General features: G+C 37.0%; 1 protein-coding gene across 5 annotated transcripts in view; it reads left to right on the forward strand.

Annotated features, from left to right (window-relative positions):
* Nucleotides 1–22,044, forward strand: part of FAT1 (FAT atypical cadherin 1) — a 101,249-nt gene that overhangs the window by 77,464 nt on the left and 1,741 nt on the right. For 2 of the 5 annotated variants that reach the window (XM_054290683.1, XM_054290691.1), the window contains 16 exons: nt 22–255; nt 1,490–1,879; nt 3,066–3,280; nt 3,681–3,818; nt 4,117–4,260; nt 6,649–6,846; nt 10,881–11,682; nt 12,638–12,769; nt 12,878–13,041; nt 13,599–14,061; nt 14,578–14,731; nt 14,963–15,073; nt 15,287–15,918; nt 16,165–16,302; nt 18,355–18,414; nt 21,156–21,191. In XM_054290683.1, coding sequence (XP_054146658.1) covers nt 22–255; nt 1,490–1,879; nt 3,066–3,280; nt 3,681–3,818; nt 4,117–4,260; nt 6,649–6,846; nt 10,881–11,682; nt 12,638–12,769; nt 12,878–13,041; nt 13,599–14,061; nt 14,578–14,731; nt 14,963–15,073; nt 15,287–15,918; nt 16,165–16,302; nt 18,355–18,414; nt 21,156–21,191 — 4,011 coding nt within the window. Of the gene's footprint in view, nt 1–21; nt 256–1,489; nt 1,880–3,065; nt 3,281–3,680; nt 3,819–4,116; nt 4,261–6,648; nt 6,847–10,880; nt 11,683–12,637; nt 12,770–12,877; nt 13,042–13,598; nt 14,062–14,577; nt 14,732–14,962; nt 15,074–15,286; nt 15,919–16,164; nt 16,303–16,783; nt 16,838–18,354; nt 18,415–21,155; nt 21,192–22,044 lie in introns of those variants that run through there. The other 3 variants (XM_054290699.1, XM_054290712.1, XR_008483994.1) reach the window with 2 other exon arrangements.

Raw genomic sequence — 22,044 nt, forward strand, 5'->3', positions numbered from 1 at the left:
AATGTGTTATGCTGTTTGTAGGTGAACTGAAAACATTAATGGCACTTGATCGTGAGCAGCAAGCAGTTTATCATCTTCTAGTGAAAGCCACCGATGGAGGAGGAAGATTCTGCCAAGCTAACATTATCCTAACTCTGGAAGATGTGAATGATAATGCCCCAGAATTTACAACTGACAGTTACTCCATTACAGTATTTGAGAACACAGAGCCTGGAACCCTTTTGACAAGAGTGCAGGCAACAGATGCAGATGCAGGTATGCATTTTTTGACTGATACTTTTGTCATGTTCTCAGAGTTACAGTATTATTTCTTTAGTTTTATCCTGAGCGGTGTCAAGTGCTTCAATAGAGCTGACAGATGTTCAATACCATTCAGAATTAGACTCCTGAAAGATATATTTTGGTCTACTAAATCATTTTACACCTGACTTTCATGTGTGAATAGCTTGGAAGACATCCCTATGGTGTCTTTGCAAAAAAGAGGAGAGGGGGGAGAGACAAAATAGGGAATTTTAACTGTCATAAGGTATTAATGCTATGATCGATTAGGTTCATCCTTTTACTCCTGATGAAGTAATAGGACTATCAAGCCATGTCTGTTCATGTAATTGGGCATTCATGGATTTTTGTGCTTCTCAGGCCAGCCATTGACCATACCATCAAGAGAACACTGGTCAACTGTAGCTTTATGTATATGCTGTTAAGATTTTTACTGTCTCTTTGCCTTCATTGTTCAGTTCCAAATCTTAAGTGAACATGAACTAAAAATGACGTCAGAAAGAGTTTGCTCATAGGCTTTGTTGTAAGGAACAAAACAGCATTTAAGGGTATGATTTCCACATCTTACCAGTTTCTTAATCAAATAGTATTAATGAATAGTTGTCTCAGTTTTCTAAAACAGCTGGCCTGCTTTGTGCTATGGTAAAGCTCGGTTGCTCATTTGAAAGGTAACAGACAGTTGTTTTCATACTTCACCAGCGTTTGAGGCAGGTGGACCAATATACTTGCCCCTAAAATCTATAAGGTTTTTGTTTGTTTTATAAAGAAATGGTGCTAGAAATTATGCTCCTGTTAATTTTGGGGCACGATTCTTAAATAAAGAGTTTGGAGTCTAGTTAATTGATGCTACCTAACTCTCCCATATCCTCCTCTGTTATTATAAGCTTGGTAAGCAGATTCTGTTGTTCTAAAGTTATAATTACATTTATATTAACAATTGTTTCATATTAACTAGTGCTACAACTGAAGCAGAACCATGGTTCATGTTTTCTGTATGACAGAAAATCAGTGCAATGAAGTGTTAGCTTAATGTTTTTTTGGAAGTAATTCTGCCCCTCACAAGAGACTTTACCTCTTTCTGAAATGTACTTTTAACATGAATGGTAATATTTAGCATGCACATCTTATTTTCATAGCTATCAGATGGATTATTCTGTTGTTGTGTATTTTAATGGCTACTTCATACTTGAAATTTTCTTTCAAAATGCAGGGTTGAACCGTAAAATCCATTATGCGCTGGTGAACTCTGCAGAGGGGCAGTTCTCTATTGATGAATTCTCTGGAATTATTCGTTTGGAGAAGCCTTTGGATCGGGAATTACAAGCTGTGTACACATTAACTTTGAAGGCCACAGATGAAGGCTTACCTAGAAGACTGTCTTCAACAAGTAGTCTTATAGTTTCTGTTTTGGATATTAATGACAATCCACCCGTATTTGAGCATAGGGAGTACAGTGCAAGTGTGTCAGAGGACATTCTGGTTGGAACTGAAGTTCTCCAGATCTATGCTGCAAGCAGAGACATTGAAGCCAACGCTGAAATCACATACTCAATAGTCAGTGGGAACGAGCATGGAAAATTCAGCATCGATTCAACAACAGGTAACAGGTTGCAACTGTGAATGTTACTTGTGGCCAAGCAAGCACCATGCCATACTGACTTCCTCCATAGTTTAGCCAGGTTCTGTACAGTCTGTGTGCTTCATCCCAGCTGAGAAGTTGCTGCTGCTGTCTTTCACCCTTTTTACCAGCAAGCTTGCTAGAGGAATGCAGTAAAATGTAGAATAGGAACTTTATTTGTCGCTTCTATTTATTGGATTATTACTTGGATTAGGTTCATTTACAAGGGTTTCCTGACTGCAAATTCCCTACTCTGGGGGCAGGCAGGTGGAAAGTCATCGATCTGTAATGAGAAACATAATAGTCTTTCCACAAAAGGTATGTAATCAGAAGGAATGGCCAGGCTTGGCAAAAGAAGGATTAGAAATAAAATTGGTTGGGAAGACTAGTCATTGGTCCACAAAGGCAGTAATCCTAGAGAAGTTTGATATGACATTAAAGAGAGCTTGGAATTGTGTTCAACCATATGTCCAGCATGACAGTGGAGATTTTAGGCTTGTATGATAGTCAGACTTAGTCTCAGGGACTTTTTAGGTTATGTTGAGAATTTTTCCCTATTATTGACAATTCTTTGTTAAAAATCAATGAACACCTCAATTTTAGTTTTGTTTACTTATATAGTTCTTTTTCTAGAGCTAATTTCTTGCAAAGTTGCTTGGGTTTGGGTTTTTTTGTTTTTGGTTTTGTTTTTAATAAGATTTCTACCCACAAGTTTATTTTAATTGACTTTTAGTAGTTAGTTAAATAGTTTAGTAGTTAATTGCACTAGTGTAGTGGAAATTACAATTCTGCTTTTTCCAGTGGACATGCTGGTACTAAGGTATGGAAGATAAACTTCGTATATTTGAAAGGAGTAAAAAGGTTCCAGAAAAACTCATCCAGCAAATCAATTTGTATGCTAGGGACTGCACTATCTTAACTAGTCAGTTAAAAACTCACATTACAAAAGGTAAGCCTGGTTGTTTTAAACTGTGAATCTTTTGTGGTAATGGCAGGAACTTTACTTACATGTGTAAAGCATTATCATTTCATGGGGTAGCTCTAGCTTTACAGTGACAAATCAAGCGCTGAAGAAGCTGAGTATTTGTCAGGTCAAAATAAAAATTGGCAACACATAATAGTACAGCAGTAGCAGAGTTTGAGGCTTTTTTTTCTTCTTCTTCCCTAGGAGCCATTTTTATCATTGAGAGTTTGGATTATGAAAGTTCTCATGAGTACTACCTGACAGTGGAAGCCACAGATGGAGGCACACCTTCATTAAGTGATGTTGTAACAGTGAATATTAATGTCACGGATATCAATGACAATTCTCCCGTGTTTAGCCAAGACACTTACACTGCAGTCATCAGTGAAGATGCTATGCTTGAACAATCAGTTATTACAGTACGTATTGGTTTCTCACCTTGAAATACTCTGTCATGATGAACATGCTTTCATTCTTGAAGGAATAAGTATTGATTTGAAGGTTAACATCAATGAATAGATGTTTGCCACTGAATGAATGAAAAATTTACTTTGAAAAAGTTTCAGAAGTAGGGACATGAGATGCTGTGGGAAAGTAGATATTTTGTGATATGTTTATGTTCTCCTCATGAGACCATGACTTAACTTTCAGAAGAAATACAGGAAATTAAATGATGTTGGTATAATGTATTGAGATGGTGTTTCTCTTGTGAACTATGAAATTTGTTAGACCAAAAGAGCTCATCTTCAGGGTGACCTTATCTGAGAGATGCTAGAGTCTCTTTCAACCTGTTTTAACTGAGATTGTAATGTCCCTTAGGTTATGGCAGATGATGCTGATGGACCTTCCAACAACCACATTCACTACACAATCATAGATGGGAATCAAGGAAATCCTTTTACAATTGACCCTAGCAGGGGTGAAATAAAAGTGACTAAGCTTCTAGACAGAGAAAAGGTGAGTTTTTTGTGGTTTTAAGGCAGCTGGGATTAATTTACCTATGCATAATTGATGACCACCATTTTCTTACTCTATTTCTAAATTTCTGTGTCATGTTCCAGAATTATTATTGCTGTAGTAAAGTGCAAGCATTTGTTTATATTAGTACTTCTGGGAGGAAAAGAAAGGATTGAATATATGAAGGAAAGCTTTACTGGGGGTTGTGCTAAAATAATTCTTCCATAAAACAAAATCTGAGTTTGTTACTTTATTCCTCTTCAGTAAATGTTTTTAATTTTTTTTATTCATTTTTTAGATTTCAGGATATACCTTGACAGTTCAAGCTTCAGATAATGGAAGTCCACCTAAACTTAACACTACTACAGTAAACATTGATGTTTCTGATGTAAATGATAATCCTCCAGTGTTCTCAAAAGGAAACTATAGTGTTATCATCCAGGTAAATGCAACTAGTGAAGTAATTAAATCAGTGTTACTGGACTGCAAATTTGTGACTTGAATTTTTCTGTATTTTTAATTATTTAAGGTCTCCGGTGAGACTGCTTATCAAATAAGTGTTGAGGGTTTTAAAATTCCTGTTTGCATGTTTTGTAGAAACTTGCATTGCAAGTTGTAAGAGCCACAGAATGGGTGAGGTTGGAAGGGACCGCACTGAGTCATGTGGTCCAACCTCCCTGCTAAAGCAGGCTCATCCTAGAGCACATGATTGAGTCCAGTCCTGGACACAGGATTGAGTCCAGAATATTCTTGAATGTTTACAGTGAGGGAAACTGCATAACCTCTCTGGGTTCTTTTTCTGATTCCTTGTGTGTGTGTACGTGTCTATGTATTATAAATTCCTTTTATGCACAGAACAATCTTAGAATCATACAGGGATGTTAAAATACATTATAGTTTTCCTATTTCTTTTTAGTCTTAAGAGTTACTGCTTAGAGAAAGATCCTTTAGGTCCTTGTTACTATGAAGCTAGTGCTCTGCACCATGGCATCAGGTTAAGCCCTAATTCCCTGGGCTCCTCTGGGATCAGCAGCAGTTAGAGCAAGAGTGGAATTTCATATGGCTGCATACCAATCCTTTGACTAATTTTACACTGTAGCATGGTAGCCGTAGGCCACGTTGTCAAGGGTCTGGCGTGTACTTGCCTGATTCAGAAAACTGCTAAAGCAAAGACAGCAGGATCAGCATCTATGCTTTATGTCTTCCTGAATCCTAGAAGAAATAAATGGAAGTCAACAAAGGAATTGCACTAAGACCTTTGTAGACTAGTAATGTAAATGAGCTCAGTCCCTTGTGTCCTTGTGCTGTTTCCTGGCCTGGTGCAGTAGATCTGTGAGGATCACACAACGTTACCTGATGCACTGTGCCATCCTAACATACCAGTTGTGTTTGAGACAAGTGCGCATCATTTGTAAAGGCAGCTTTCCAAAACAGGACAAAGTGAATATGTACAATATGCACGCAGTATGTAAATAAGATGTCCTGGATCTTGTTCTTAAAAAACCCAACCAACCAAAAAAAAAAAACCCCAAAAATCAAAACAAAATAAACAAAACAACCCACAAAAAAAAAAAAAAAAAACCAAAAAACCCCACCAAATAAAAAACCAAACCCAAACCAACAGATTCCAGATTCATGTTTGTATGCTGCCAAATGAATCTTCTTTTCCCCTATTATAGTCTTTCTTGAAATAAATGTTATTTAATATCTCACTTAAACTTCAGACTGTGTAGCCAATGTATGTACTATTTCCCTTACTCAATTAAAGAGGAAGATCTCTTGTTTTATAGCTCATTAATATGGGCCTGCCCTAGTTGAAGGTGGCAGAGAAAAAGCTGGAGGAGTTGCCCAAGAATGCTGATGGACATTTCCTCTTGTATTTGAGATGGATATATTTGGACACAGTAGAAAATGTGCTTAGCTTTTAGGAAAGTCAAATTACTTTGGATGTCCAGCTGTAAATATTTGTATTTTAAAGCAATGGTCTTTGTTTTGCTGAAAGGGAAAAAGCTTCAGCTTTTTTGCAGTATCTGATAGCTAAATTGACTTACTCTCTCAGAAACCGAGTATTGTTATCAGGAGTTTTTAGATTTGTGAAAGGGATAGCATTTTGTTATTGTTGTACTTCAAAATAAGTTTTCTACTTTTCTTGCTTTTCTAATAAGTACGTATATAGAGAAATCTGGCTGATACAGTAGAGCACAAGTATTCTGGGAGAGGAGTTACAAGTGTCAGATAAGGTTATGTGTGTGTGTGTAACATATGTGATAAGCCAACATATGTGAAGAGTCTGTGAAACCTCAGACATCCACGTGATGCAAACTTGAAGGGATTTTATGATGCAAATTTTAAAACCTGGGTTTCATATTTTAACTGGATAGTGCCTTTAGCAGCCACAGCTGTAGGCAGAACTCTTAATTAGTGGCACAAGGGGTCAGATGGAGGCGTGTATTTTTCTAGTCCTCCCTACAAAGGCATTAGATTATTCTTAACAGGTGTTTTCTCTAAATTTCAAATCTTTGATGACTTGGTAATTAGGCTACAGTAATACTAATTCAGACCAGAAGTGGAAAATGTAAAGTGTCAAGGCTGAGCTACCTTTAAAAATACAATACCAAGTTAAAAAAAGAATGCCTTTCTCCTCTTACTGTTTTTGAGTCTTAATCTCAGAGGGTAGTAGTTTCCCTGAAGCAGTATTGTCATTCTGATTTCTCTTGTACTGATTAACTGGTTTGACAGTAATTTTTTGGGGTTTCTGTTGCAAGGAAGAAATCAGCATCAGACCATAGCCTCAATTATAACAAAACCAATGTGTATTATATATCTATAGGAAAATAAACCTATTGGATTCAGTGTGCTGCAGCTAGTGGTGACAGACAAGGATTCTTCTCACAACGGCCCTCCTTTTCTCTTCACCATCCTGACTGGAAATGAAGAGAGAACTTTTCAGATTACCCAGCAGGGAGTTCTGACCACAAGCGCTGCACTGAATCGCAAAGTGAGAGATCACTATTTGCTTCATGTCAAGGTAAGATGCTTCTGTCATGTTCCTCTTACTGTTTTGCATTGTAAGTATTTGATTAACTTTTCCCACTCGTGTTCACTCCACCACTTGTCATTCTGTTAGGAGATCCTGACATGCCAAGTAGTCATTTGAGGCATGTCCCATTTTGTCCATTTCTTCATAGACAAAATCTGTTGGTTTAAATACTAATCTACACAGATGTAATGGGAAGATCAGTTAAACTCACAGTTAGAAGTAAGGTGAAGTGAAATGTTAACTGGGTGAGTGGTCTTAATAAGCCCATTGCCTCCTGGTTGGAATGTTGAAAAACCAGCAGGGGACAGGTCCCTTGAGCCATTTTCTGTTGCCTGCGGAATTCCTCTTGCTGCTATCGTTTTGACCCTTGAAGCTGTGTGCTGGACTAAACTCACATGATGGAAGCAGGGATATTGCACAACACAGCAGTAATGGAAAATTTTCCTGTAGTGCCACATTCTTTTTTCAATGGCAATTGAAAACATCTTTTTTTGAGTTTGGACCTTTTTTCATACTATTTTCGGTAGGTGTTTTTTCATAGCATTGAAACTTGCAGTGCAGTAGTTTGAGATCTCAGGATCCTGCAGTGGGAGCCACAGTATAAAACTCAAAAAATGACCCTGAAGTTCTGTAATATTTGATACATGTGCCATTGTTGTGCGAAAAGACCAGACCATGTCCAAGGTTACATTAAACTAGCTAAGTTCTCTCAAATACTTTTTGTAACGTAGCGTGAGAAAAGTTCAAACCAATTGTTTTAATCTTATCTAGTCCTTTTAAATTCAGTTATAAATTAAGCAGCTAGGAACAGAGGACTAAAAATTAATAGGCTAAAAGTAGATGCCCTTAATTCTTAAACTTCATTTCCAGATTCAGGTTTTAAGAAAAATTCTTACCTTCATTTTCACATGAGGAATTTATTTTAATTTCCACATTATTCTTATGCATACTATTGCAGATAATTTATGAATAAACATTCAGTTGCAGTATTTTCAAGTAATGCTGTTTATAACAGTGTATGCTGAATTCTGCCCACATTGGGATAGTTGTGACATATTTACACAAAGTCTATTTTCTTTGGGGAAAGAAGAAAAAATTCACAGAGATATTGTAATTTGCTGTTTGAGTCCCTGAAATGTTAGTATCTAGGAGCCATCAATATAAGGACAGATATAGTTTCATTTAAGTGTAGTTTAGTTTAGGGTTTAAGGATTGGGTTGAAAATGGGGGCAGGTATATTATTCCTCTCTTAGCCATTTTTTCCTCAATAGTGATATGCCAATTCCCCCAAAGTCACCTTTTTGTTTATGGCTGTTTTTCCTGTATGTGGTATCAGTGTAGTGCAAGAGTCATATGTTTTCCTTTAGATCTTCTCTAACAGTAACTAATTTCTATTTATTTTGCTTTTTAAATGTATTCTTATAAATGCATGTACAGGCAGTTATATTTGTTCTGTATAGACTGTTACACTGACTTTGTTGCATTTCATGATTTAACTGCAGCTTTGGCCCTTCCTGATGTGCCTAGCTTTTTTTAAGTGTGAGATGCTTGTCTAACATCTTCCTCTGGGTGGAATCTTGCAATTCTTTTATTTCTAAGCCACTTTCTGGTGTCTAGTCTGCTTGTAAACAGCCTGTCAGTACTTCAGCTATCTTGTCTTCAGCACAGTAGCTGAAAAGGGCTTTTTTATTAGGAAATGAATATGGGCTATTTCAATGGCATCCAGTAGCTAAACAAGTGCCTTAAAACAAATGTACTCATTTAGAGCAAAGACTTCTCAGAGACTGTAAATCATTAAAGCAGACTTTACTAATGTGCCTCTTTTTGTCAGTATTTTGGACCTGTCTAATCAGTTGATTTCCAAGCTTCTCGACTGGATTCTTGAAATACATCACTGTCTATTAAATGCCATTTGTCATTTTACACTTTGCTAGCTTTTTTCAATAGACATACTGCTATTATTTGCTATTATCTTACAATGCACGGGTATGAAGGCATCCAAGACTAAAACTAGTATTTCCCTATCACAAGACTCTAGTTCCAATGATACACACAAAATTATAGACAAGGCTGTTGAGGAAAATTATTCTTCCTCTCTTCCTTTAAAACAATACTTTTTAAAGTCTGTAGGAAGGCATTTTCTCAAGTTTGCATTATGTTTAATTTCTGCATTTTGATCTTGCAAATCACAAGTTAATGGCTGTGTATGAACTCTTGATACCCATTTTCAGTTTTTAGCTGACCTTTACTAGTGTGCTTTTCAGTATTGACAGCTTTCACCTTAGTTGCTTTTTGAATGGATTGCAGAAGTAGTGATGTTTTTAATTTACAGGCATACTTCCATTTGAAAAACTCATAACTAAAAAAAACCCCACTAAAACTACACAAACTTTCCCCATATGCACTCTACCTCCAAAAGACTTTACTTTTGTCATTTTAATAGAAATAAGGATTTTTTTTCCCCAATGGTCACCTTATATGGGCATGCCAGTTGTATTTGCTTGTGCTCTCTCCAAAGGAAATAGATTATCCATTAACAAATGTCTCACAGCATTAGTGTGCGAAATCTTCAGCTATGAGTCATGCAGTCCTTTGTGCCACACTCTGAAGTCTTCAGTTTAAAACCACAGCACATTTTTAAATATCTGCACTATTGAAAAAACATTTCTCCTGGGGCTCTTCTTTTCTACTTGCTGTCCATTTGTTATAATTTTGCTTGTCTGGTTTTTTTTGAGCCTTTTCTGGTTTCCCCTGGCATTTCTTCTGTAGCTAAACTGCCTGCCTTGTCTTGTTTCCAGGCAGAGATCTAGGCAAAACAAAACTTTGCCAACTTGAGCTCAAGCTCTCGTTATTTATTTAGGTAACTGGAGGACAAGTTTCTAGCCATGCCTGTCTTTTGGAGTTAACAGAAACAGATGAGGACATGTAGTTCTAGGAGACACACATTACCTTTTAAAAATGCCATGTTTATGTGCCCATCCACAGATAATCTTGTGCCTGGAGTTACTCCTCTTGCTTAAATTTGTATTTAAAAAAAAACCAAAAGCAGCCTCTCCACATAGATCTTCAAAGTGTACTCTGTAAAATTATTGCAATATCTATTAAACAATGCAGAATATCTTCTACTTTCTGAGCCCTGTATATCCCCTCTGTACCTTCACATCTCTGATTCTTCTTTAACTAATATCTTCAGTGTCACTTTCAGTAACTGAGAGTGAGTTCTAGAAAAAGTAGTGGGAAATAAGAGGTAAGAAATAGAAAGAAAAACGTGAACCCAAGGGAATGCTCTTAGCTCACTTTTCCACTCTTCTTTTTTTACTGTCCTTGAACACCAAGAGTGTATGTCTTTGTCCAGAAGGGGTGGAGAAAAGGGTGTTCAAAAAGGATTTAAAATTTAATTAGACTGATACAGTTAAAGACAGTTGATTAACTGTCTGAAGCAAATAGCACTACAGGTACCCACCTCTTGTTTGCCTGTGACCAAAAATCATGAAAGGCAACATAATTAACTTTCTGCGTGCATTTTTTTCCTTTTGAAGTTCCGTTTGGCACGGTACATTTACTTTGTCTTCCAGATTACCTCCTAATTGTAGTGAAGCATGTTGTACATTTCTAGTGCATGACTCATTTCAAGTTTGTAAAGGGTTTCTGTGCTTGATATTAAAAAGCTTCAAGCACCATCTGCTGTCTGAAATCAGCTACTGTGCATTTCCTCTGTATTTGCTACCAGTGTTAATAGCTTCCTGACATTTCCAGGTAATAAGAGCACTGTAGGCTTTTAAATGTTGGGAGAAATGAAAACATGTTTGTGTGTGCCTGTTTATATAATCTTTTTAAATTTTCAGCGTTAACTTTTATGTTATGAATTGTGTTACAGAATTTATGTAAAGCATTTTCCTATAGGTCTTCTTGATGGGGTTTTTATGGGTACAAAAATACAGCTCAACTATATACAGGATAAATATCTGCAGTAGAATTTGAGATAAAGCAAAAATGTAAATCTGTCCTCATCTTTCCTTTAGGTGTCAGATAATGGAAAACCACCGTTGTCATCTTTGACTTACATTGATATTAGAGTTATTGAGGAAAGCATTTATTCTCCAGCAATACTGCCTCTGGAAATCTTTATCACGGCCTTTGGGGAAGAATATTCAGGTGGTGTCATTGGAAAAATTCACGCAACCGATCAAGATGTTTACGATACCTTGACATACAGTCTGGACCCCAAAATGGAATCCCTGTTCTCTGTTTCCAGTACTGGTGGCAAACTAATAGCACACAAAAGGTTAGATGTAGGACAGTACCTCCTAAATGTCACTGTTACAGATGGAAAATTTACAGCTGCAGCTGATATTACTGTACACATCAGGCAAATCACACAAGAGGTATTAAATCACAGTATCGCAATACGCTTTGCAAACCTGTCCCCTGAAGAATTCATCGGTGATTACTGGCGCAATTTCCAGAGAGCATTGAGAAACATCTTGGGCGTGAGGAGAAATGACATCCAGATTGTTAGTTTGCAGCCTTCTGAGCCTCCTTCCAATCTGGATGTCCTCCTGAATATTGAAAAGTCTGGTAGCTCTCACCACCCAATGAGAATTTTGCTCCACAAGATAAACTCTTCTGTGCCTGACCTAGAGGAGATTTTAGGTGTTCGGATAATTGATGTGTTTCATAAGCTCTGTGCAGGCCTAGATTGTCCTTTGAAATTTTGTGAAGAAAAAGTAACAGTGGATGAGAACACCATGTCAACGCACAGCACAGCCAGGCTGAGCTTCGTCACTCCCCGTCATCACAGAGCAGCAGTTTGCCTTTGTAAAGGTAAGAAACACTGTAAGGGAAATTGTATCCTTGGAAAGATTGTTCTAGTTTTAAAAAGCAATAGTCCTCAGAGGGAAATTTATATTACAGAACAAGATCAGGAATATTTGGTAACTCTCTCTATACTATTTGCCTAATTTTATTTGTAGTAAGGAGTAATTCTTTCTTATCTCATTACCTCATTTCAAGAATTTACATAGTACAAGTTTATGGGAGTGGGTATTTATTTTCTTTATAGCTACACCTTCATTTTCCATTTTATGAAATAAGTAAATTTTTTGTTGTTGTTGCCTATCCTATTTTGATGGCCATTTTCAGTCTTGTGTGCACAAAAGTAAGTTCCTGCAAAGTACCTGAATACTTCCCTGTTTCTTCTTAGAGGAGTAGCCCACACAATTTCCAAACTTGTTTGGGAATGAGAGGGTAATGTGGGAAATAAATATTCATTAAAATATATGTAAATATAAAGATTTCTGACAGAAGGTTAATTTATCTTTATCTCTGAGTAAAAAAACATTGCTTTTTAAAATCAGGACTTAACCTTGCTGGGTGAACTTGCACATATGAAGTAAATATTTAAAGGCTATTCCTTTTCTGTCTTAAATACAGACATGTTTTTCTCTGCTCTTCCCAACCTACTCTGTCTGTGCTTATAGCTACATGTTGAATTTTTGTGGTGAATGATTCGAATGGTAAGCCTTAAACCACAACACCAGTTTGCCAATTTTACCAATTGAATTGAGTACTCAAGATAAGGCTGAGCATCTGCCACTCTATATTCTGTTTGTCTAGAACGGAATGTCTGTGCCAGTCATGCCCCATAACTGTTATTCACTTCCTTGTCTGATAGTCAGGAATATCATTTGGGGCACTTTAACCTACTGTACTTAGCAGTCCCTTTTCACAAAATACCATCATCACCAACAAATAAGAAATAATGGATTTGGTTTCACAGAAGGGAAATGCCCCCTGGTGAACAGTGTGTGTGAAGGAAATCCATGTCCTGAAGGTACTGAATGTTTAGGAGATCCAAAGGAAGGAAAATACACCTGTGTTTGCCAAGACAGCAAAGCTGGACAATGTCCTGGTAAGGAATTAACTTTAAAAAACTCTCTAAAACTATATTACTTTCAATAAGTATAAATTTTATTCCAGTCCTGTGCTAATACTTTTTATGCTTTTCTGTATTCCTAAGCATCAGCTGGCTCCGCTGTGACATTTACTGGGAGCAGCTATGTGAAATATCGTCTCATGGAAAATGAGAACAAAGAGGAAATGAAGCTGACAATGAGACTTAAAACTTACTCTGCTCATGCAGTTGTTATGTATGCTCGAGGAACAGACTACAGTATCTTAGAGGTATATTAAAATCTCCTAGTGCGTATCTCCTCCTTTCTTTGTACCATCTTCTTACTATTTTTGTGTCAGGTTAAAAGATTGAGTCATAACATCTATGTGGAATGATTGTAACTGAAAATTGCTTTAAAGGTAGGTAGGGTGTGTTACACATCCAGGTGAAAAATTTGTACAGAAATTTTTACATTTGTAAACAAACAAAGCTTCCTGAATCATATATTTTAAACAACTTTAAATTTATTTGCTTATAATAGTGTAGTTCATACAGAAAAAGTTACTTAAAACACAAGATGAAAGGTATTGAAGTATTGTAATATTTTGATTATGATCTGTGATTGCTTTACTAGAGGAACAAAATGTACAAAGTGTACGTTTCAATTAAAAGAACCATATAGAATAAATCACAGTTGCTGTGACTGGAAAACAGTGTTATTAAACTGCTTTTTATGAACACCACCATCATCCTGTCTCTCCAGCAAACATAAACTTTTATAGGCATCAATATTTTAAACTCTTTAAGTGTGCAGACCATTTATTGATATTGTGGCTTTCCTCTGTAGATCCATCATGGAAGACTGCAATATAAATTTGATTGTGGCAGTGGACCCGGGATTGTCTCTGTTCAGAGCACTCAGATAAACGATGGCCAGTGGCATTCCGTGTCTCTTGAGGTGGATGGAAACTATGCACGCCTTGTTCTGGACAGGGTGCATACTGCATCTGGTACTGCTCCTGGTACACTTAGGACACTCAACCTGGACAATCACGTGTTCTTTGGTGGTCATATTCGTCAGCAAGGTACAAGACACGGTAGAAGTCCTCAGGTTAGCAATGGTTTCAGAGGCTGTATGGATTCCATTGTACTAAATGGACAAGAGCTGCCCCTAAACAGCAAGCCACGAAGTTATGCACACATGGAGGAATCTGTAGATGTCACTCCTGGGTGCTTGCTGACTGCCACAGATGGATGTTCAAGCAGCCCCTGTCAGAATGGAGGCATCTGCAACGCACTGTCAAATGGAGGTAAGCTGCTCTTTATTCTTCTGCTTTTAGCTTTCAAAACTGCTTTTCAAATTCTCTGCTTTGAGGGACGAAACAACTTCATGCATAATTCTTGGTTTCCCAGAGTTGTAGAAATTCAGTTGTTGAATAGGTAGGAAGGCTGTGTGTGCTTTCTAGATTCAACTGCTTGGGGGTATGAGGTAGAGGTAAAGTCCATCTGCCAAAGTGGGAATTTAATCTTCAGTGCTAACATCTAAGGTCCATCCTCTTAACAGCCTGCTTTGGAGTTTTTCTTTAAAGGCTCTGAAATCATTGGGACAACTTGTGTTTTGTGAGAAAAATGGTTAAGAGAACTCTTACTGTTAGACTTTGCCTCACCTTTCGATAAAAACATTTTTTTTTCCCATCCTTTCTCTCATGTAACAGCTTGGTGGGTAGGGAGGAATTTATCTTAAATCTGTAGGTGGGCAGGGAGGATTTTATCTCAAATCCAGTAAAGCTGTGTGCACCTTTCAAAACGACTGTATTTGATTTCAGGTTACTACTGCAAGTGTGCCCCTTTGTTTATGGGAACTCACTGCGATGTAAGTGTCAACCCATGTGCCTCCAACCCCTGCCTTTATGGTGGGACTTGCATCCCAGTCAGTGATGATTTCATCTGCCAGTGCCGAGGACAATATACAGGTCAAAGGTATGTTTCTATGGTTCATTGTATCAATGAACCCCTTGGAAAACAGGATATAAATGTAACACTTTTTCTGGGTTTTTTTTAATGTGTTTCCTACTTTAAGCTCAGATTTGAGACATACTGGAGCTGGCTGAAGTTAACAGCAGCCCCTGTGTTACAGCTCTGTATCCCACATTATGAAATTGCTTGCAGTAAGGTAATGTTCAGCTGGTTTTGTTTGTTTTGCCTTTGCAGATGCCAGCTGGGTCCATATTGCAAAGACAATCCTTGCAAAAACAGTGGCAAGTGTATTGACAGTTTGGATGGACCTGTTTGTGAGTGTGAAGCAGGCTTTCGTGGAGAAAGGTGGGTAGCATTCCACATACGTTGAATTGTAGTAGTATTAATTAAGAAATTAACAGTTCAAACTGGTTGAAGTCTGGGATGTTGATAAAGCAGCAAAATGCATGTTAGTGTGCAGTACCTTATATTAAACAGATCTAAAATTGTTGAGAACAAGATTACAACAAAGACTGCTGATGTAAACTAAACATCACTGCTGTGCTCTGTTTCTGATAGGTGCCTGACTGATGTCGATGAATGCGTAGAAAACCCATGTCTCAATGGTGCCCTTTGTGAGAATACTTATGGTTCATACCACTGCAACTGTAGTCATGGATTTGGAGGCAAACACTGCACAGACATTGTTCTCAATAAATATGTTTCGACATCTTGGAACATTGGCTTAGCTGAAGTGATTGGGATTATTGTTTTCATCGCAGGAATCTTCTTGTTAGTTGTGATTTTTGTTGTTTGCCGCAAAGTGGCTGGTAGGAAGAAGAAGCACCAGCCGGAACCTGAAGACAAGCAACTGGGAGCTACGACAGCCTTCTTGCAAAGACCGTGTTTTGATGCAAAATTGAATAAGAACATCTATTCTGACATCCCACCACAGGTTCCTGTTCGTCCCATTTCATACACTCCAAGCATTCCAAGCGACTCCAGGAACAATCTTGACAGGAATTCTTTTGAAGGGTCTGCTATCCCTGAGCACCCTGAGTTTAGTACTTTTAACCCAGATTCTGTACATGGTCACCGGAAAGCTGTAGCTGTTTGCAGTGTTGCACCAAACTTGCCACCTCCACCTCCCTCCAACTCACCTTCAGACAGCGATTCAATACAGAAACCCAGCTGGGATTTTGACTATGACAGTAAGAGACATTCCTATTTTTACTTTCCCATTAAATGGGTATGCTGGTACAATTTTATTATGAGTACAGAGTCTCTGTCTACACCTCTTAGAGTACAAAAGGCATTATGTCTTCACTGGGTTTTGTCTCTGATCAGCCTTCATGTTCTACTAAGTTTTGTAAAAATGTGGAGACCTCAACTTTAAGTAATATTGATTCTTTAAGCTAGAATCTATTCATTGTCTCACTCGCAACTTTTTCTTTCAGCTAAAGTAGTAGATCTTGACCCCTGCCTTTCTAAGAAGCCTCTGGATGAAAAGAACTCCCATCCTTACAGTGCAAGAGAAAGCATGTCTGAGGTCCAGTCTCTCAGCTCCTTCCAGTCTGAATCCTGTGATGACAATGGTACGTAAAATGCAACCATTCTGTACCGCTGCTGATGTTCATTTGTTCTGTCTTTGCATCTGTATCTCTTAGTAACAATAGGATTTACATATATTGAATATATATTAAATAGTAGCTTATTTAATATATATTTGCATTTACTTATGTTAATGCCCAAATCTGTTAATTTAAAAAAAAATATTTTACCTATCTCTATGCCAACTGTTAATTACTTTGATTTAAAGTTATAATCATTCTGCTGTTAAAATATTACAGTGAAAATGCAGCTCAAGTTGCTCAGAGCCTTGTGTTTAAAACGTATTAGAATTTGGTAAACTCTTCTAGGTTATCCTTAGTTATCATCTTATGCAAGAATACAGTGAATTTAAAAAATGGCCTCTGCACAAATATAACTTTCACTTTGCTGTTCAGCTCTCAGTAAAAAGCTTTCTGGTTTTACAGTTTCATTTGTTTCCTTCTCTTTTTCTTGCTGCGACCTCAGCTCCCATATGGATCAGATCAGTTCTGAGTGAGAGCAGAGTTTAAGGGACTGCTTGTAAGTTTGATTACTTTAGTAATGAAGGAAACTTCACAAAAAGGACTTTTGTTATAATAGAACAGTATATTTGGCTTTCACCATGATTGAAATGAATTCATAAAAACATTTCGTACATTGAAAAAAGCCAATATAAAAATATGACTATTTTGATCACATCTCAAGTCCATCAAAATATAATCAGCAGACATGCTTGTGGGTTTGATTATTATTAATTGGATGTCTTTTCCATTGTCATGACAGATGCTTTTGTAGTTGATATGAATGCATCTGTGTATTCAGAAGCATGTCATACTGATTGGACAAACCCACAGTTTTCTCATAACTTAATTTGCTAAGTTAAGGTGTGCTTTGACTCTTTATTCCACTTTCTGCTTTTGTCTCTGCCTGGTAAAAAAGAATTTGAAATTCCTTTAGCTTAGGAATAAAGAACATTCTGCTTCTTAATGAAGTGGAGTAATTTGTTATTAACAGCATGAAAGAAAACTATGTGATTTAATGATTGGTGAAAGTAAAATGGTATGCTTGCAGTCCTCATCATTTTATTAGTAGACCTGATGCCAACTTGCAACTTTTTTTCCTGTGGTTTTAAGTGTCGTGTTGTACGTGTTGTTCTCCCCTCCTCACTGTCTTATATGTCTAGTATATTCTTTTTCCCATTTCCTGTCATGTATTGATTACTCATTAATACATCATTTTAAGAGAAATAGCTGTAGCATCATAGATACTGTTCCTTCCTTCCATTTTGGTAGATTCAGAATTTAATAGCTTGATATTTAATCCCTGAGCTGTGCAAAACAGTTGCATGTGCTTACTTCATTTTTACCTTATAAGAATAAATCCTTCTCCATTCCAAAACTATCTTGAGGGGAAGTGAAGATGTAAAAAATACATTCAAGTTTGTTTTTTTTTAAATAAGTATGTAACAGCCTGAATTTGGTATTCCTACTGTGGTATCTCTACTTTATACAAAACTTAAGTAGATGAGTAACAGAAATTTTCAGTAGGTATTTTTCATATTCTATCCTTTTAGTTCATTTCAGGGAAAATTTCTTTCCCGTATCTTTTATTGGTAGGGAGGCAACATAGTTTACATCTTTAAGGGAGAAGTCTAATGCAACAATCCTTAATTCACTCAACACAAGCCTTGAGAAAAGTCTAGTTTGTTGCTATATAGATAAAGTATGATGCAAATGAGTATATTTAGGCAACATTTCAGAAATTCTAAAACAACTTAAGCAGCCTTGTGCTCATGCAAAATGTACTTCATGAGTAGTTACTTTTGTATGTTTAGCAATAATAAAATTGAGCATTAAATATGTGTTTTATGTGTTACATGCAACTACTCTCTAGATTGAGAGTGAATGTGCATGTACACTAATAATGTTGCTCTATAAAACAGTAACAAACTGCAATTTCACAGTGTTGATGGGGGTTTTTATGTGTATCTGTCTGCTGTTTAAAGTGATACTAACTATAGGTTTGTTTTAATTTGCTCCTTTTATACCTTTTACAAGCTTCCGTAGTGACTGTAATACACCTTGTCAATGCTGTTGTTGACTCGGTGGAAAAAGAAGGTATATACATGTTTTCATATTTATTTACTGCTTTGGCAGCATAATGCACGTTTGTTGTTTTACATTGTCTTCTAGTAATGTAGTCCTAGCCAGATGCGAGTTATAGAAGACTATTTACTTAGACTTTCTGATAAGTTATAGCAAAAAAATATATTTATCTTGTAGATCTGTTAATGTTTTCTTGAGTATGCTGTAGATGCCTTGTCAACAGGTTTCAAAGTGTATTTTCTTGGGGAAAAAAGGGATTGGCATAAAAAGATCTGGGTGCTTAGTCTCTTCTGAAAATATTAATACTAAAGCTGCCAGAAGAATTGAGACAACATCAAAGACAAATACATGCAGTACTGTAGATGACTGCAGCAGCCTCTGCTTCCTTTTCTTCTCCCACCCACACCTGTTGACACCTTGTCCAGCTGAGCAGAATCAAAATGGTCTGGTATCGGTGCTCACTTCCTTGGTCTTCAGATCAATCTGTGTCTTAAGTAGAAAAAAATTAGTTCTGTCTGCAGCTGAGATATGTAGGCATATACATCCTCCTCAGTTTAGCTAGCTTGTTACTATGCAGCCTTACAACAGTACGTAAAATGTGCATTTGGGTATAGGTACATACACATTTTTTATGTGTGTGTGTGTAGTATGTATTTGGAAGTTAGAAGGAGGCAAGGTAGGCATTTTCAATGGTATGTTATTTTATTTCTGCTAACATTTAAGAACTAACCACTCTGGGAAATACAAACTCTTTACAAAATAATAAGAGTAATAAAAGTGCCAGTGAGTCTATACAAATGCTAACTGTTGTTTCAATTGATTAAATACTACTTTAAGTAAGTTCCAGTAAAAGGCAAATGATTCACTCCATGACCATGAGTTTGCAGAGGTTTCTTCTGAAATAGATCCAGTCTATGCTTCCTATTTCGAATTACAGACTGGGAAACATAATGTTTTTTACTAAGTCCTACTTAAAATGAAGCCATTGTAAGAACATAAAATCGATTAGAGTAGCTGAAGTTTCACTTTAGTTTGTTATCTGAAGTGCACCCTTTTTAATTTACACAGGCACACAAAAAGTAGACAAATACAAGGACTTCCAATTACTTGAGAGTATTTCATTAATGAAGGCGCCATTTCATTAATGTGTACCTATAGACAATAGCCTGTGCAAAAAAAAATTGCAATGCACAGTACTTGGGAATGGGAGAATTACAGGACTAAAAGAGGCCAGATGTACCAGGGGAAATATTTAATAAGTGACTCAGATTTTCTCTAAGATTTTAATTGGTAGAATCTGAAAGGTATAGATGTAGTTTTCAAGTCAAAGATAAAAATATTGCCTGGTGTTTTAGTATTACCATAAGATAAATACAGACATTGTATGTGTTGCAGTTGTTGAGAGATTAAATATGTCCTACTCCAGCTGCTTCTTAACATTTAAGAGTTTCTGCTCTTAATAAACATTTCCTCTTAATAAGCATTTTAGGTAAGGAGTCCTGCTTTTGAACACCCTCAGGGAGGGTGTCAGTTTAAGCAGCAGAGATCCTTACTCAAGCCTTCAGCAAGAGTGTGTTCTGGGACAGATGGTCCATACCTTTAGTGTCCCCACGTGTTTCTGTCCAACAGGCATCCTGGAAGCATGAACTGTAGCTAATCTCATGTAGGACAGTTTTGGGCCTGAATTCTCTGCACTGCTCCTCAGGTGGTAGCAATGCTGAGCACAAGAGAAAATACAGCTCCAATCCAGCAGATTGTCACATAAAGATGGGCATGTCCAGTTCTAGTCTGTGTTTCTGCTATTTACATTAAAAGGTCTTTGCCTCAGAAGAAGAGGAAAACCTAGATGTCTCCATTTCTTGGTGAAAGTGCTCTAAATCATAATGTCTATTGGCTTTAATTTTGCACCCAATTTCCCAGGAAAAATAAAGAATGTTGTCTTCTAAGTGGACTAAGGATCAGAACCTTCTCCTGGAGTTGAGGCCAGAGATGTTTTACGAGTCTCAGAGCTCAGACTGACATCTCCATTAGTCTGAACAGTATGTCTGGGCCAGGCAAGCTTAAAAATAAAGGAATTTCTCTCTGTCCCTTCATTCTTCCAACAGATGAAAGTATGAATTCTTAGGAGAAGATTCTGCCATTAGGATAGTCATCACTCATCCATAGAGCCGTTAATAGGGAATATAGATTCCTGAATAGAGAAAGGTTTAATATTTGTCAGGGCTGTTCTCTGCTGAGTGTGAGTTGTTGGAATTGCTGTACAAAGGGGGAGGCAGGTTTCCCAGTGCTTATGTATGGAAGCTAGACACTAAAGGAAAAGTTACCCTGATACTCAAGAGATACTTCTAAGTGTAAGCACCAATAGATGGATCCCTGTATGAAAACACAAGGGTAGATACAAGGAAAGAAAAAATCAGATCAAGTCCTACTACCTTGTGTAGCAGAGGTCCTGTATATACCGATCAATATATACTGATACAAGGATTTCAGTAAACTCCAGACTGCAGATTTTACCACAAGACAGCCATGTCCCAGATGGGCTGTACATGAATTCAGTAGCTGTCCTACAGTTCAAGTCTTAACAAATAAGAAGCTCAGGAGAAAATTAAAAAAAAAAACTTTAGTGTTGCTAATTAAACTGGACAAAAACAGTGTGAATGTCATAGTGACTAGTTTGTCTTCATATTGGTTCTACTATTTGATTCCTAACTACAGATGTTTTCTCCTTTTTCTTCTTATTCTGCCATCTAAAGAATCTTTTGCTGTTCCTGACCTCAGCAATTCAAGAGGTGACTTCTGCATGCAGTTCATTGATGTTCACCAAAATTTCTGTTAATATTTGGTTTTAACACAGACTTACTATCAGTTGCTTGCTGTGCATTTGTCTGCAGTGATTTCTTTTTACTAGATTTGCACTATATCACAACATTGTATTTTTTTATTGGTGTTCAGATGAGAGAAATTATTGTTTTTTAGTTAGTTTAGGTTTATATCTAGTTTCCAGCAAATACAAACTTATTCAAAGGGAGCTTGCAAGAGAGGATCAAGTCCAGTCATTTTTGCATGATTAAGCTTGATTTTCCTGGTTTGTTCTTGTAGTTGAATGTGGAATGTCTTTACTAATAACGTAAGATTTTTGTCAGAGGTGTTCCTGTAGAGCTAACAGCATTTTGTGAAACTAACTTTATAATGTGCTTGAGCGGCAGAGTCACTTTAAATCGTCTGAAATACTTTACCAAATAGAAATTGCTTCTTTTATCTAAGAAAGGTTTATATATGCTAACTATATTCTTAAGAAAAATAGGCCATTGTTATCACCCTAACTAATTACTCAGCAACCATTAAGTATTTAGCTGCACCAGGTAGGGTGTTGATTCTTTGCTATCCATTGAACAACTATGTATTGTGACAGCACATTCCATAGGTGACTACAGCTCTTCCCATGTTAGGTGTGATGTGTGGGAAAATGTAAAAGTTCAAGTTGTGAATGATGCACTATCTCATGCATGGCATAAAGTGAAGTTGTGTTGAATGTCTTTGTGCAACCAGGGCAAACTGCTGATTAACAATTGGTGTCCTAATCACAGTGACTGCATTGTCTTAATACATGTGTTGATTTCTCAGTTCAGACTGACTTGAATA

Source organism: Melozone crissalis, unplaced genomic scaffold (assembly GCF_028551555.1).
Source record: "Melozone crissalis strain CALT ecotype California unplaced genomic scaffold, PUWL_Pcris_2 ptg000006l_1, whole genome shotgun sequence".
In the NCBI taxonomy this organism is placed as follows: Eukaryota; Metazoa; Chordata; class Aves; order Passeriformes; family Passerellidae; genus Melozone; species Melozone crissalis.